This window comes from Pipistrellus kuhlii, unplaced genomic scaffold, assembly GCF_014108245.1.
Source record: "Pipistrellus kuhlii isolate mPipKuh1 unplaced genomic scaffold, mPipKuh1.p scaffold_m20_p_16, whole genome shotgun sequence".
NCBI lineage: Eukaryota > Metazoa > Chordata > Mammalia > Chiroptera > Vespertilionidae > Pipistrellus > Pipistrellus kuhlii.
This window is the reverse complement of record NW_023425471.1, coordinates 27,111,091-27,123,988: the sequence shown is the minus strand read 5'-3', so window position 1 is coordinate 27,123,988 and position 12,898 is coordinate 27,111,091. Positions and strand designations below refer to the sequence as shown.

At 42.6% G+C, this 12,898-nt stretch overlaps 1 protein-coding gene across 10 annotated transcripts in view; it reads left to right on the top strand.

Moving 5' to 3' along the window:
• ARHGEF9 (Cdc42 guanine nucleotide exchange factor 9) overlaps positions 1 to 12,898 on the top strand; it is a 314,280-nt gene that overhangs the window by 233,423 nt on the left and 67,959 nt on the right. For all 10 annotated transcript variants that reach the window (XM_045582383.1, XM_045582382.1, XM_036439902.2 and 7 more), the window contains 2 exons: positions 3,208 to 3,399; positions 8,913 to 9,092. In XM_045582383.1, coding sequence (XP_045438339.1) covers positions 3,208 to 3,399; positions 8,913 to 9,092 — 372 coding nt within the window. The remainder of the gene's footprint in view (positions 1 to 3,207; positions 3,400 to 8,912; positions 9,093 to 12,898) is intronic.

Sequence of the window (12,898 nt, the reverse complement as noted above, 5' to 3'; positions counted from 1 at the left end):
TCTAGGTCTGTGAAATATGCCATTGGTATTTTAATGGGAAGTGCATTGACTCTATAGATTGCTTTGAGTAGTATGGACATTTAAAAAATATATATTTTATTGATTTTTTACAGAGAGGAAGAGAGAGGGATAGATAGTTAGAAACATTGATGAGAGAGAATCATCGATCAGCTGCCTCTTGCACCTCCTACCTGGGATATGCCCGCAACCAAGGTACATGCCCTTGACCGGAATTGAACCCAGGACCCTTCAGTCGGCAGGCCGACGCTCTATCCACTGAGCCAAACCAGTTTTGGCAGTATGGGCATTTTAATGAGGCAATCACAGAGCTGGAGCAAGTAGGAGGCTTGGGTTGCTCCAGCGATGGAGGAAGCCAAGCTCCCCACCCGCCCTGGCCACCCTGGCCTCTGCTCAAGTCTACAAAGCTTCAATTATACAAGATATATAAATCCTACAAACTTGCTTCCAGCTGGCTCTGGCCTCTACTCAAGGAGGTGCTGAAAAAAAAAGAAAATAAAAAAAGGTGGGGCTGGGACCTTGGGTCGCCAGGTGGTGATCAGGACAGGATGGGATGGCGGGTGCCATTGGGGGTAACCAGACAGCAAGGGGTCCTATTGGGGTGAGCAGGACAGTGAGGGGAGGCAGTTTGGAGTGAGCAGGCCAGCAGGGGGGCAGTTAGGGTAAGCAGGCCAGTGGGGAGGAAAGATGGGGGCAAGCAGTCCAGCAGTTGGGGGTGATAGGCTGGTGGTGGGGCATTTGGGGGCAAGCAGGCAGGTGGTGAGGGTCAGTTGGGGGTGAGTTGGCTGGCAGGCGGAGTGATTAGGGGAATGAGGCAGGCAGGCAGGTGAGCAGTCTGATTGACAGGGATGTCTGACTGCTGGTTTAGGCCTGACCCCTGTAAACTGGCAGTAGGGCATCCTTGGAGGGTTCCCGGATTGGAGAGAGTGCAGGCCTGGCTGAGGAACCCCCCTCCCCTCATGCATGAATTTTGTGCAATGGGCCTCTAGTAAATACAATAAAAAAACAAGGTAAAATCAAGTGAGGAAAAAATTAGTTTCTTAAGTAAAAAATAAAAAATAAAAATGTGAAGTTGTGAAGATCATTCACTTCTTCCACTGTTCTGCATGGCATGTCTGTTTACTTGAATGTAGTCAGCACAGCATTGAAGTTTCCTGCGATCCACCACTCCTCTGTGTCACAACCTTGTTTTCAGGCAGGCAGGATCTCTCTGCTCTTTGTTTCTCAGCGTGCCTTTAGTTTTATTTACGCACATAAGTCTATTTCTGATACAGCCCCTGGGTGGCAGTGTTTCTATCTTAATATCCAGGACTAAAAGGCCTCTCTACCCTTGCTCAGAGTTGGACTCTGCGTGTGACTCTGTGTGTATCTTTTCCCCCTGGCTCTGTGCAGCCAATACAGAATTTCAGGCTGCCTTTCTGTGTCCAGGCCAGCTGTGGGTTAATATCTAGAATCCGCTTCTGCCAGCATCCCTGTGGACCCCCTTGCACATTCGATGGCTACACTGACACCAGCGGTTGTCTATTTTGTAGGGGACAGTCTTCCTCTAAGTCTCCAGTTCCCACTGTGCGTGTTTCTCCCTCCAGCCTGGATTCCAGATCTCACCTTTCTCTAGGCAACATCTGACCTTTTCGTCTGCGGATTGCCAGCTGTGTTTATTTCACCAGTTCCTAGTGAGCTCTTTGATTCAGCTGTTCCTTCTGCTCTCTGAGAAGGCACAGGGCCTGTCCCCAAATTTGTGCTCTCTGTCTCCCTCTGAGCAGACCTTCCAGGCACCTGTGGTCATGGAGGTTGGAGTTCCAGCATTCATAGATTCACAGCTGAGGTAACTAGTCCCTGGGCTTTGTGGTTGTAAGGTCCCAAGAGGTAGCAGAGATCTACCCAGTTCAAGGTAAGGCTGGGGTTCTGATCACAGTCAGTCTCTGGAACACAGCCATCTCCCCTTCAAGATGGCATGGCCTCTGAGGCAGAGCCAGTCACTCCGAGAGAGATTTCAGCTGCAGTAGAGGCTAACTGGTCAGGGGTGGGGGGCAGTCCGCCATTCCCCAAAAGTCCTCTGGAATATAGCTGTCCCTCACTCACAAATACTGATACTCCCAGCACGTCAACAAAGCACTCTTCTTTCATTTTCACACTCTCACACTATCTTGTAGCCTGCAGTCCCGTGGGCAGCCATCTTGGATCCTCCCCACAACAGTTTTTTTTTTTCTGCATCCCTTTGCTTCATGATTTGGAATGGATAGTTTGAACATCTACTAATTGTATCCAGTTTTGACTTGTCTAATATTTCTAAGCTCACCTTGTCCCAATCCCTTCTCTATTCCTTTTCTGTCTCTCTTAAAATTAAGGCAAAAGGAGCTAGTATAGTAGTTAAGAGTAAAAACTCTGAATCCAGACTGCCTGGCTTCTATCCCAGCTCTTCTGCTTCTTAACTTTGTGACTTGGGATGAAATCCCTAACTTTTTAAGGCTCAGTTTCCTCTTCTGTGAAATGGTGATAATAATTGTACCTGCCTAGCAGAACTGGATAATACAGTTCACTGAAAACTCAACACAGGGGCTGATATATACTAAGTGATCAATAAACAGATGTTGCTATTATGTGGTACAAAGACATTATTATATCTCCACTCCAACCTTGAGGAAGTACAGATATTTGCATATCCAAATAATCTTACAGTAAAATTTTAATGATTATATGTACAGGCATTGAGGGAAATTAACACCAAAAGCACTGGTTTAGATATGCCCACTCTAGTTTCTAACTTTGATCTCCATACTCATAGGTATTGTTTTTAACAATAATTCAGCCATGGCACCTCATATGTATAGCTTAATTCTTTTTTTTTAAATTTTTATCCAACTACTCTCCTTAATATGCCCCAATATGAATGCGTTCTGTTTGTCATTGCTCTTCTCTCCTTTGAAACCACTTTAGCTAAGATGTCTCTGAAGATGATTTCCCATCTTTCATTTTATAGATGATAGGTCACCAGAGGCCAAGAGAAAATTAGACTCATTCCTAGGGTCTACAAGTTACGCTGGAGCAAGGCCTGGCATGCAGTTTACAGGGGCCTCTGAAGGCTCTCTGAATACCTGAAGAATTTACAATAGTTTATCCTTTTTCTACTTGTTTGAAAACTTCTCAAAGAGAGAAGTTAATCCTTTCTTTCTCTGCCTTTTTCCACAGCTCTGGGTGAACCAAGAGGATGGGGTAGAGGAAGGGCCCAGTGATGTGCAGAATGGGCACCTGGACCCCAACTCAGACTGCCTCTGTCTGGGCCGGCCACTACAGAACCGAGATCAGATGCGGGCCAATGTCATCAATGAAATCATGAGTACTGAGCGTCATTATATCAAGCATCTCAAGGACATTTGTGAGGTAGGTCCAGCTTTGGTAGTGCTTGTGGTGGCACGTAGGGTGAAATAAAGTACACTTACATGAAGATACAACTCCCTGGGCCCTACCTGTAACAGTTAAAGATGTTGGAAAGAGCACCTTGACTGGCTTCCTAAATTTTGTTCATAAGGAACTGATTCTTTGGGGCTTCTAAGTCTGTCTCTCTCTCTCTCTCTCTCTCTCTCTCTCTCTCTCTCTCTCTCTCTTTCTTCATGGGTATTTTAAAAAATTCTTTATTATTGAAAGTATGATATATATCCTCTCCCCCCTATTGTCCTCTCCCAGCCTGCTCCTACCCATCAACCCGACCTACACCCCCCCCTCCCAATTGTCTGTGTCCATTGATTATGCTTATATGCATACAAGTTATTTGGTTGATCTCTTACCCCCCACCCATCCCCCCAGCCCACACTCCCCTGTCTTCCCTATAATGTTTAATGGTCTGTTCCATGCTTCTATGTCTCTGGATTCAGTTTATATTTTTCATTATAATCCAAAAATGACTGGGATCATGTGATACTTAACCTTCTCTGACTGACATATTTTGCTTAGCATAATGCTCTCAAGGTCCATTCATGCTGTTGTTTAGAGTAAGAGTTCTTTATTTTTTATAGCAGTGTAGTATTTCATTGTGTAGATGCAGCACTGTTTTTTAATCTACTCATCTGCTGATGGGCAATTAGGTTGTTTCCAAATTTTAGCTATTGTAAATTGTACTGCTATGAACATAGGGGTGCATATGCCATTTCTGATTGGTGTTTCTGAGATCTTGGGATATATTCCTAGAAGTGGGATTACTGGATTAAATGGGAGTTCCATTTTTAATTGGTTTTTTTTTTTTTTTTGAGGAAACACCACACTGTTTTCCACAGAGGCTGCACCAGTCTGCATTCCCATCAATAGTGTATAAAGGTTACCTTTTCTCTACTATTTGTTCATGGGTATTTTTAAAAATTCAGCACTTTTTGTTTGTTGATGATAGCCATTCTGATAGGTGTGAGATGGTACCTCATAGTAGTTTTGATTTACATCTATTCGATAATTAGTGACATTGAGGATTTTTTTTTTCATATGCCTCTTGGCCTTCCATATATCCACATTGAAAAGTCTCTATTTAGGTCCTTTGCCCGTTTTTAGATTGCATTGTTTATCTAGCCAACCCATGTGAAGCTTTAGTTGGCAATCTGCCGGTTTTGTATTTCTTAAATATACTTGGTGCTAAAGTTAAGAGTTTAAGTGGGAAATATCTGTTTGTCCTATCTTGCAATTGTAGGTATCAAAGGAAGTCCTTTTAAATTTTTTAATATTTTAAACTACAGTTCACATTCAATATTATGTAATCTTAGTTTCAGGTGTAAAGCATAGAGGTTAGATAATAATTTACAAAGTGTTCCCCAGATATTCCTAGTTCCCAATTTGCACCATACTTATCACAATATTGTTCACTATATTTCCTATGCTCTACTTTACATCCCCATAACAATTTTGTAACTACTAATCTGTAGTTCTCAATGCCTTCACTTTTTTTCATCCAATCCTCTAACCCTTTCTCCTTTTGGCAACCATTAGTCTAATCTCTATATTTAAAAATCAGTTTATGTTCTGTTTGTTCATTTATTTTGTTCTTTAGGTTCCACAAATAAGTGAAATGTGATATTTGTTTTTCTGTGACTGACTTACTTCACTTGACATACTATCCTCTAGGTTCATCCATGCTGTTAAGATTTAACTAGAGCAGTGGTCAGCAAACCGTGGCTCACCAGCCACATGAGCTTGCAAGCCATGGTTTTGGCCCCTTGAGTGTGTCTCTTCCACAAAATACCATGTGCTTTTGGCCCATGCACAGAAGTCAGTTTTCGGCCTGGGCGAGTCTATTTTGAAGAAGTGGCGTAAGAACATTCACAGGACCAAAGAGCTACATGTGGCTCACAAGCTGTGGTTTGCCAACCACTGCACTAGAGCAAAAGAAGGGCGGAGAAAGTTGTCTGGACCAGAAGAGAGTATTTTAGCTCAGGATTTGTTACCTCTAACCTAGGGGTGTCGAACTCAATCAGAGAAGGGGCCAAAATCTAAAATCCAGCCTAAATCGCGGGCCGAATGGTTTACTGAACAGTCATAAACTGTCATTGTGATGGAAACGCAGCGGAGTGCAGTGATGACAGCGCGGTGCGGGCCACATTGCAAGGCCTGGCGGGACGGATTTGGCCCGCGGGTCTTGTGTTTGACACATGTGCGGACCCAAAAGCTGAGAGAAGAAATATGGTTTATCAGAAAGAACATCAGATTCAGAATTGGAAGTCCCTATTCAGGTCTCAATCACTGAGGAACATCAAGTGAATCTTCTCCCTCCTGGGCCTTGTTCCCCAACTCTAAAATAAGGGGATTAGAAGAGTTGCTTTTTTAAGTGCTGTCTGGATCTTACTTTCTCTTGTTCTGTGTAATTCCTTCAAATATGTATATGTATTTACAGAGTCATAATCATAGTGACATACCGTTTTGTGTTCTGCTTTTTTAAAAAAATATATTTTATTGATTTTTTACAGAGAGGAAGAGAGAGAAAGAGGGACAGAGAGCTAGAAACATCGATGAGAGAGAAACATCGACCAGCTGCCTCCTGCACACCCCCTACTGGGGATGTGCCCCCAACCAATGTACATGCCGTTGTCCGGAATTGAACCTGGGACCTTTCAGTCTGCAGGCCAACGCTCTAACCACTGAGCCAAACCGGTTTCGGCTGTGTCCTGCTTTTTAACCTTATATCATAAGCACTTCTCCATATTTCTAGATAATCTTCATAATCATTTTAATGGCTACATGATACTCCATCAAGTTAAATAGACCAGAATGTATTTATAATCAGCATTAGCTTTAAAGAAAAACAGTTTACAAAGCACTCTAATGTCTCGCCATGCAATGGGCAGTTACATTTCTTCTAATACATAGCTTAATTTTTACATGCTACAACACATATGATGTAATAGAAAGAAAATGTCACCTTGACAATGGCAATGAATAGCATATTTGAGGAATTAGGAATTTACTGACATCTCTATCTGTTCTTTCTTTTCCGGAACCCACTTTTTTTATTTTTCATTTCTGTTATATTGCATACTGATGTTGAGATCTACTATCCTTGTTGTGCTTCGGGGGTTTGATAATTATTCTTTCCCTGAGTCCTTTTAAATGGGAGCAATGAAAAGAACTATTAAATACTTCCTAAACTGTCTTCTAAGGATAAATGAGCTGTCCTAGTGGCTTCTTATATTGTTCCAATATGGTCACTGACTGATATCTGTACTTACTTGACATTGCATGCTGTGACATTGTTAGCAGTTTTTTCAACTGTGTTCACACACCTACCTTAGGGAGAAGTGGGAGCAGGGTGAGGAAATCTCTGCCCAGTTGCCTGATGTTAAGATAGAAAAGTTCCTACTTGATGATATGCATACTACTTTCCCTGCTTTACTGTAGCTAAGATACTTCCAAATATGATAGGGTGAGAAAGGGAAAGGGAGAGGGAGGAAGAGGCAAGAAAGAGGCAAGCAAACACTGGGAGTTACTGATCTTCCTGTTAGTCAAGGAGGCGGAATTTTGGGAGTTGTTTCAGTAAAAGTAGTGAAGCTAAAAGTATTTTTGGAATAGGTGGTTTGTTCTTACTGGTCAAGAATTGGATATAAATGAATACACAATATCTTGGACATTTCAATCAATTAAGGCAGCTGCCATTAGTAAAATAAATGTCAACACAGGCACAGACTATTAATTTGTATAACTGTTGAAATATACTTAATAATTAATGGCTGATTGGGATTGTTAGAAGAGATAAGGGAAGTGAGATTATGGTAGAGGTTGGTAAAGGCCATTAAGTCAGGGAAGAGGATCCTCCTGGACTATGCCTAGATGACCTGATTGGAAGCTGTGTTAGGGGAGACAAAGTGAAGGTAGAGATAGGCCTGGACGTGGTAAATCAGTCACTACAATGCTCTTCATTAGGGGTTCAACACTTACAAAAAGTATAAAAATCACATTTAGCTTTTATTATTTTTTTAAAATAGATTTTTATTGATTTCAGGGAGGAAGGGAGAAGGAGAGAAAGATGAGAGAGAATCCTGCATGCCCCACACTGGGGATCAAGCCCACAACTTGTGCATGTGCCCTGACTGGGCATCGAATCATGACCTCCTGGCTCATAAGCCAAAGTTTAACCACTGAGCCATGCCGGCTGGGCTCACATTTAGTTTTTATATGAAAGCAAGTGACCATAGTTCATTCTCACCAAGAATATTTTCATGTGCTGATGATTTCTAATAGGGACAGTGGCCATTAGTTAAAAATCTGTAAGTTTAAAATGGAAAACTGTGGTTGTTTTATTTTTCCTCCCTATGACTTACAGTGTGCCTGAGACTGATTGTGTTATTTCAGCACTTTCTTATTAGACCAAGAATATTTCATTGATCTTCTCTTTCATCAATGGCTAGCTGTATTGAATACTCTGATTATTCACAAATGTGTCCTGAACATTTACTCTGTTAAAAACACCATGCCTGGACACCGGTGGGCTTGTTGACTGAGCTCATCCAAACTCTTTCTCCAGGCCAGCTACCTTAGATGGCTAAGATATTGCTTTAAGAAATGGTTTGGTTTTGTCAATTCCTGTTCCCTCTTAGGAAGTTTCTTGCTGGGGTGTCTGTTGCCAAATTGTTGTAGATGTTATGAAGATCTTTTGAATTGGTCCTAAAAGAAAGAACTTTAGAGATAGGAATATATCCAACTAAATCAATAACTACTAAAATTAATGAAAATGTTTATGCTTAACCAGCTTCTAAGAAATGATCCTTTGGGGGTCTTTGTCATAGAGAATTGCAGGCAAAGCTCTATACTCAAGTCTTTGCATGCTGAAGACTGCTTGAGATCCAACTTTTCTAATTTTTCACTGGTGGAGTGGCTTCCTTCTCTAAACCTTAATTTTCTCATATGAAAAATATAAATGACCAGAGGCCCAGTGCACTCAGTGGGGGAGAGAGGGTCCCTATGCCCTTTCGCAGTCCAGGACCCCTCAGGGGATGTCTGACTGCCAGCTTAGGCCCAATCCCCCAGCAGTCAAACATCCCTTGCACAGTCTGCAGCTCTCGCAGTCCAGGACCCTTGTCTCCTTATCACCTGCCTGTAGCAGAGGCAGGAGAGGCTACTAACATCACCGCTGCACTCGCCAGCCATGAGCCCAGCTTCTGGCTGAGCGGCACTCTCCCTGTGGGAGCACACTGACCACCAGGGGGTAGCTCCTACGTTGAACATCTGCCCCCTGGTGTTTAGTGCACATTATCGTGACCAGTCGTTCCACAGTCCGGTCAATTTGCATATTAGGGTTTTATTATATAGGATTATTTCCTATCTCCCTCATGGGATTGAATTGAGGCTCCAACTATTTAAGAAGTTGTAAAACTTTCAAGGAACCAGGGATATCCTCAGACTGGGCTCTTTTTTTTTGTCCGCAGGGCTACCTGAAGCAATGCCGAAAGAGAAGGGACATGTTCAGTGATGAGCAATTGAAGATCATCTTTGGGAACATTGAAGACATCTACAGGTTTCAGATGGGCTTTGTGAGAGACCTGGAGAAACAGTACAACAATGATGACCCCCACCTCAGTGAGATAGGACCCTGCTTCCTGGAACATGTAAGTATCTTTCTCTTTGGGGAGGGTTTTAAGAGAGGTTAAAAAAGGAAGAGTCATGGACAGAGAAAACAGTATGGTTATTACCAGAAGGAAGCGGGTGGAGGGAGTATAGGAGGGTAAAGGGGAGATAAATGGGGATGGAAGGATACTTTACTTGGGTTGGTAAACACAAAATACAATATACAGATGATGTATTATAGAATTGTACCCCTGAAGCCTATATCATTTCTGGTATAATTTTATTAACCAATGCCACCCCAACAAACTCAATAAAAAAAAAGAAAAAGTTATAAAAAAAAGAAGCATTGGAAGGAGTGTCTGAGCTCCCTGGTCCTGCTCAGGTGGTTTGTCTTGTAGTGGATGGATTCTTCTCTGACTACAATGTTGATAACTTTGCCAGTGCATGAGGACTTAGGAAGGTACTGTAATTTGAACTAGGACTCTCTCACTTTACATTCCCCCTCTCTTTTCTCTTTCCTTCAGAGAGTTACCAGGAAGATTTTTCCTCAGCTTTTTTTTTTTCTTTTTTTTTTTTTTCTGTTGGGTTCAGTTTCTGTGCGACCTGGTGTTTTGGAAGGTCTTTGAAATTATTCACTACATGGAGAATTCAGGGATCTGAGTAATAGGAGAGCCCATGGCCATCATGAAAATAGGTCTCTGTGAGGCATTTAGGGGAAAGAACTAGGGTAGAAATGATATGTGTAGGAAAAGAGGCCATGTGGCTTAGAGAAAGGAGCACTAGGATAAAGGAAAAATGAGGATTTGAGTCCTGTGTCTATAATAACTGTCTGGCTAACTTTGGATAAGTCCATGACCTTCTTTGGGCTTCCTCATCTGGAATATAAGAAGGTTCATTCTAGCCCTAGCTGGTTTGGCTAAGTGGATAGAGCATCAGCCTGAGGACTAGAGGATCTTAGGTTTGATTCAAACCAAGGGCACATGCCCGGGTTGCAGGCTTGATCCCCAGTGTGGGCATGCAGGAGGCAGCTGATCTGTGATTCTCATCATTGATGTTTCTTTCTCTCTCTCCATCTACCTTCCTCTCTGAAATCAATTATATATATATTAGAGGCTTGGTGCACAACATTCATTCACTGGGGATAGGGGTCCTTCAGCCCAGCCTGCGCCCTCTCACAGTCTGGGACCCCTTGGGGGTTGTCTTCTTGCTGACTTAAGCCCACTCCCCATGGCAGTCGGACATTTTCCAAAGGGTCCTTAACGCTGCCACGGAGGCATGAGAGGCTCCTGCCACTCCCACTGTACTAATCAGCCATGTGCGTGGTGTCTGGCTGATCAGCGTTCCCCCTCTGGGAGCGCACTGATCACCAGGGAGCAGCTCCTTCACTGAGCACCTGCCCCCTGGTGGTCAGTGTGTATCATAGCAACCAGTTGTTCTACGGTTTGGTCTATTTGCATCTTAGCCTTTTATTATATAGGATATTTTCACTCTATATCCCTGTGGTTCTCTTGGGTCTTATTCATAGCTGACAAAGTTTTTTTCACAACTCTCTTCTCCCATTTTATAAAGTATTTATTTTTTAAAGAGATAACATGTGCACATGATACAAATTTCAAGTGGCACATAAAAAGTGTGTAGCTAAAAGTAAGTCTTCTTGAAAAATACTGCTTTACTCATGGATATGTAATTTGGTTGTTTGCTAGAGGGACTTGCAGGACTCAACATATAGTTATACTCATGGTTATAATTTATTTAGCTAAAGGATACAAAGCAATATCAGCAAAAGGAAAAGGCACCATGAGTAATGTCTGGACAAAACCATGCTCAAGTTTTCAAGAGTCTTCTCTGAGTAGGTCACCTAAAATGCACTTAATTCCCTCCCCTTGCAATAAGTTGTGACAATACATATGAATTATTCTCTACCAGGGAAATTCATTAGGGTCTTAGTACGTAAGCACTAAGGTGTCTGGTCACAGACACCCTTTGCCTAGCATATAGGCAAATTCTAGACTCCCAGAAGGAAAGGGGGCATTCAGTATAAACCACATTGTTTACATAAACAGTTTAAGCATAGTGAGCCACTATTGCCAGGGAATAGTCAGAAGCCTCTTGAGATCCAAATTCCAAGATGCCAGTGAAGGCCAACATTTCTAACAGATCTTTCTAAGGATAGCAGCTTCAGGCCTGATATGTTAACTCTTTTCTGCACAGTATTTAAACTGTTTCAGCCATTCCAGAAAGCACATGGAAAATATTTATCAAAGTTAAGGATATGTATGAACTAGTGCTTCCATTTCTGAATATGTATCCCAGAAAAGTTCTTAAAAAGATCCATGAGGGAGCATTTACATGGCTGTTCATTGTATGGCAGTGTTATGTGCAGTGGATTGTAATTAGAAGCAATTAAGGTATTTATCACCAAGGGATGAATAAGAAACAGTAGATGCTTACTGTGGAATATTATGTAGCAAGACCCAACAAATAGGTGTATGAACCTTATAGCAATGCCTATAGATATTACAAACATAATGTTGAGAGGTTAAGTAGAATATCAAATGTTGATATTCAATTGAAGCCTGCCCTGTACATAGTAGGGTGTTTAACAGCATTTCTGGTCTCTATCCAGTGGGTGCTAGTAGCAACTCCAAGTACCCCAGCTGTGACAACCAAAAATGTCTCCAGACATTGTCAACTATCTGGAGGTCAAAAAGAACCACCAATCCATTGAAATTATCATATGCTCTTACCCTTTAATCTGTTAATACTAGAGGCCCAGTGCATGAATTTCATGCACTGGGGGGGGGGGTGTCCCCTCAGCCCATCCTGCATTCTCTCCAATCCGGGACCCCTTGGGGGATGTACAAATGCCAGTTTAGGCTTAATCCCTCTCACAATACTGGACTGCTGGCTCCTAATCACTCACCTGCCTGCCTGCTTGATCGCCCCTAACTGCTCCCCCTACAGGTCTGATAACCCCTCACTGCCTCTGCATGCCCACCTGGTTGCCCCTAACTCCCCCCCCACACCAGCTTGGTCGCGTCTTACTGCCCCCTCCCCCCCATTGGCCTGGTCGCCCCCAACTGCACCCCCCCACAAGCCTGGTTGCCCCCAACTGCCCCCCTGCCAGCCTAGTCACCCAATGCAGCCTGCTTGTTCAGTCGTTTGGTTGTCCCTTACTAACTCCCTGCCAGCCTGGTCATAAGCAGCCATCTTGTGAGGGTGGGGGTTAATTTGCATATCACCTCTTTATTATATAGGATGTGAATTTGTATTGAGTAATTTTCACATGAAATGGTAATTGCATTGCTGGGATAAACCCTACTTAATCATGATGTATTAATTTTTTAAAAAATTAATTTTTGCATCACCTTTTATCCTCTAGGCTATCTACCACCTTCACCCACCCCCTCCACCCCTGCAATCACCACACTGTTGTCCAAGCTCATGAGTTATTCCCCCTACCCATTTTGCTGAATTGCTCCACCTTTGCAACTCACCCCACCACAGCTGTCTGCCTGCTCTCTGTGTATGAGTCTGTCTCTATTTTGCTTGGTAGTCAGTTTGTTCATTAAATTTCACATGAGTGAAATCATATGGTACCTGACATTCTCTGACTGGACTATTTCAGTTAGCATGATATTCTCCAGGTCCATCCATTATGTTGCAAAGTGTAAAAGTGGATTCCCTTTTATAGCACAGTAGTATTCCATTGTGTACCACCGCTTTTTTATCCCTGTATCTACTGATGAACACTTGGGCTATTTCCAGATCTTGGCTATCTATACTAATAAAGAGTTAATATGCTAATGAGTGGGATGCTGTAATGGGTAATGACCAGGTCATTAGC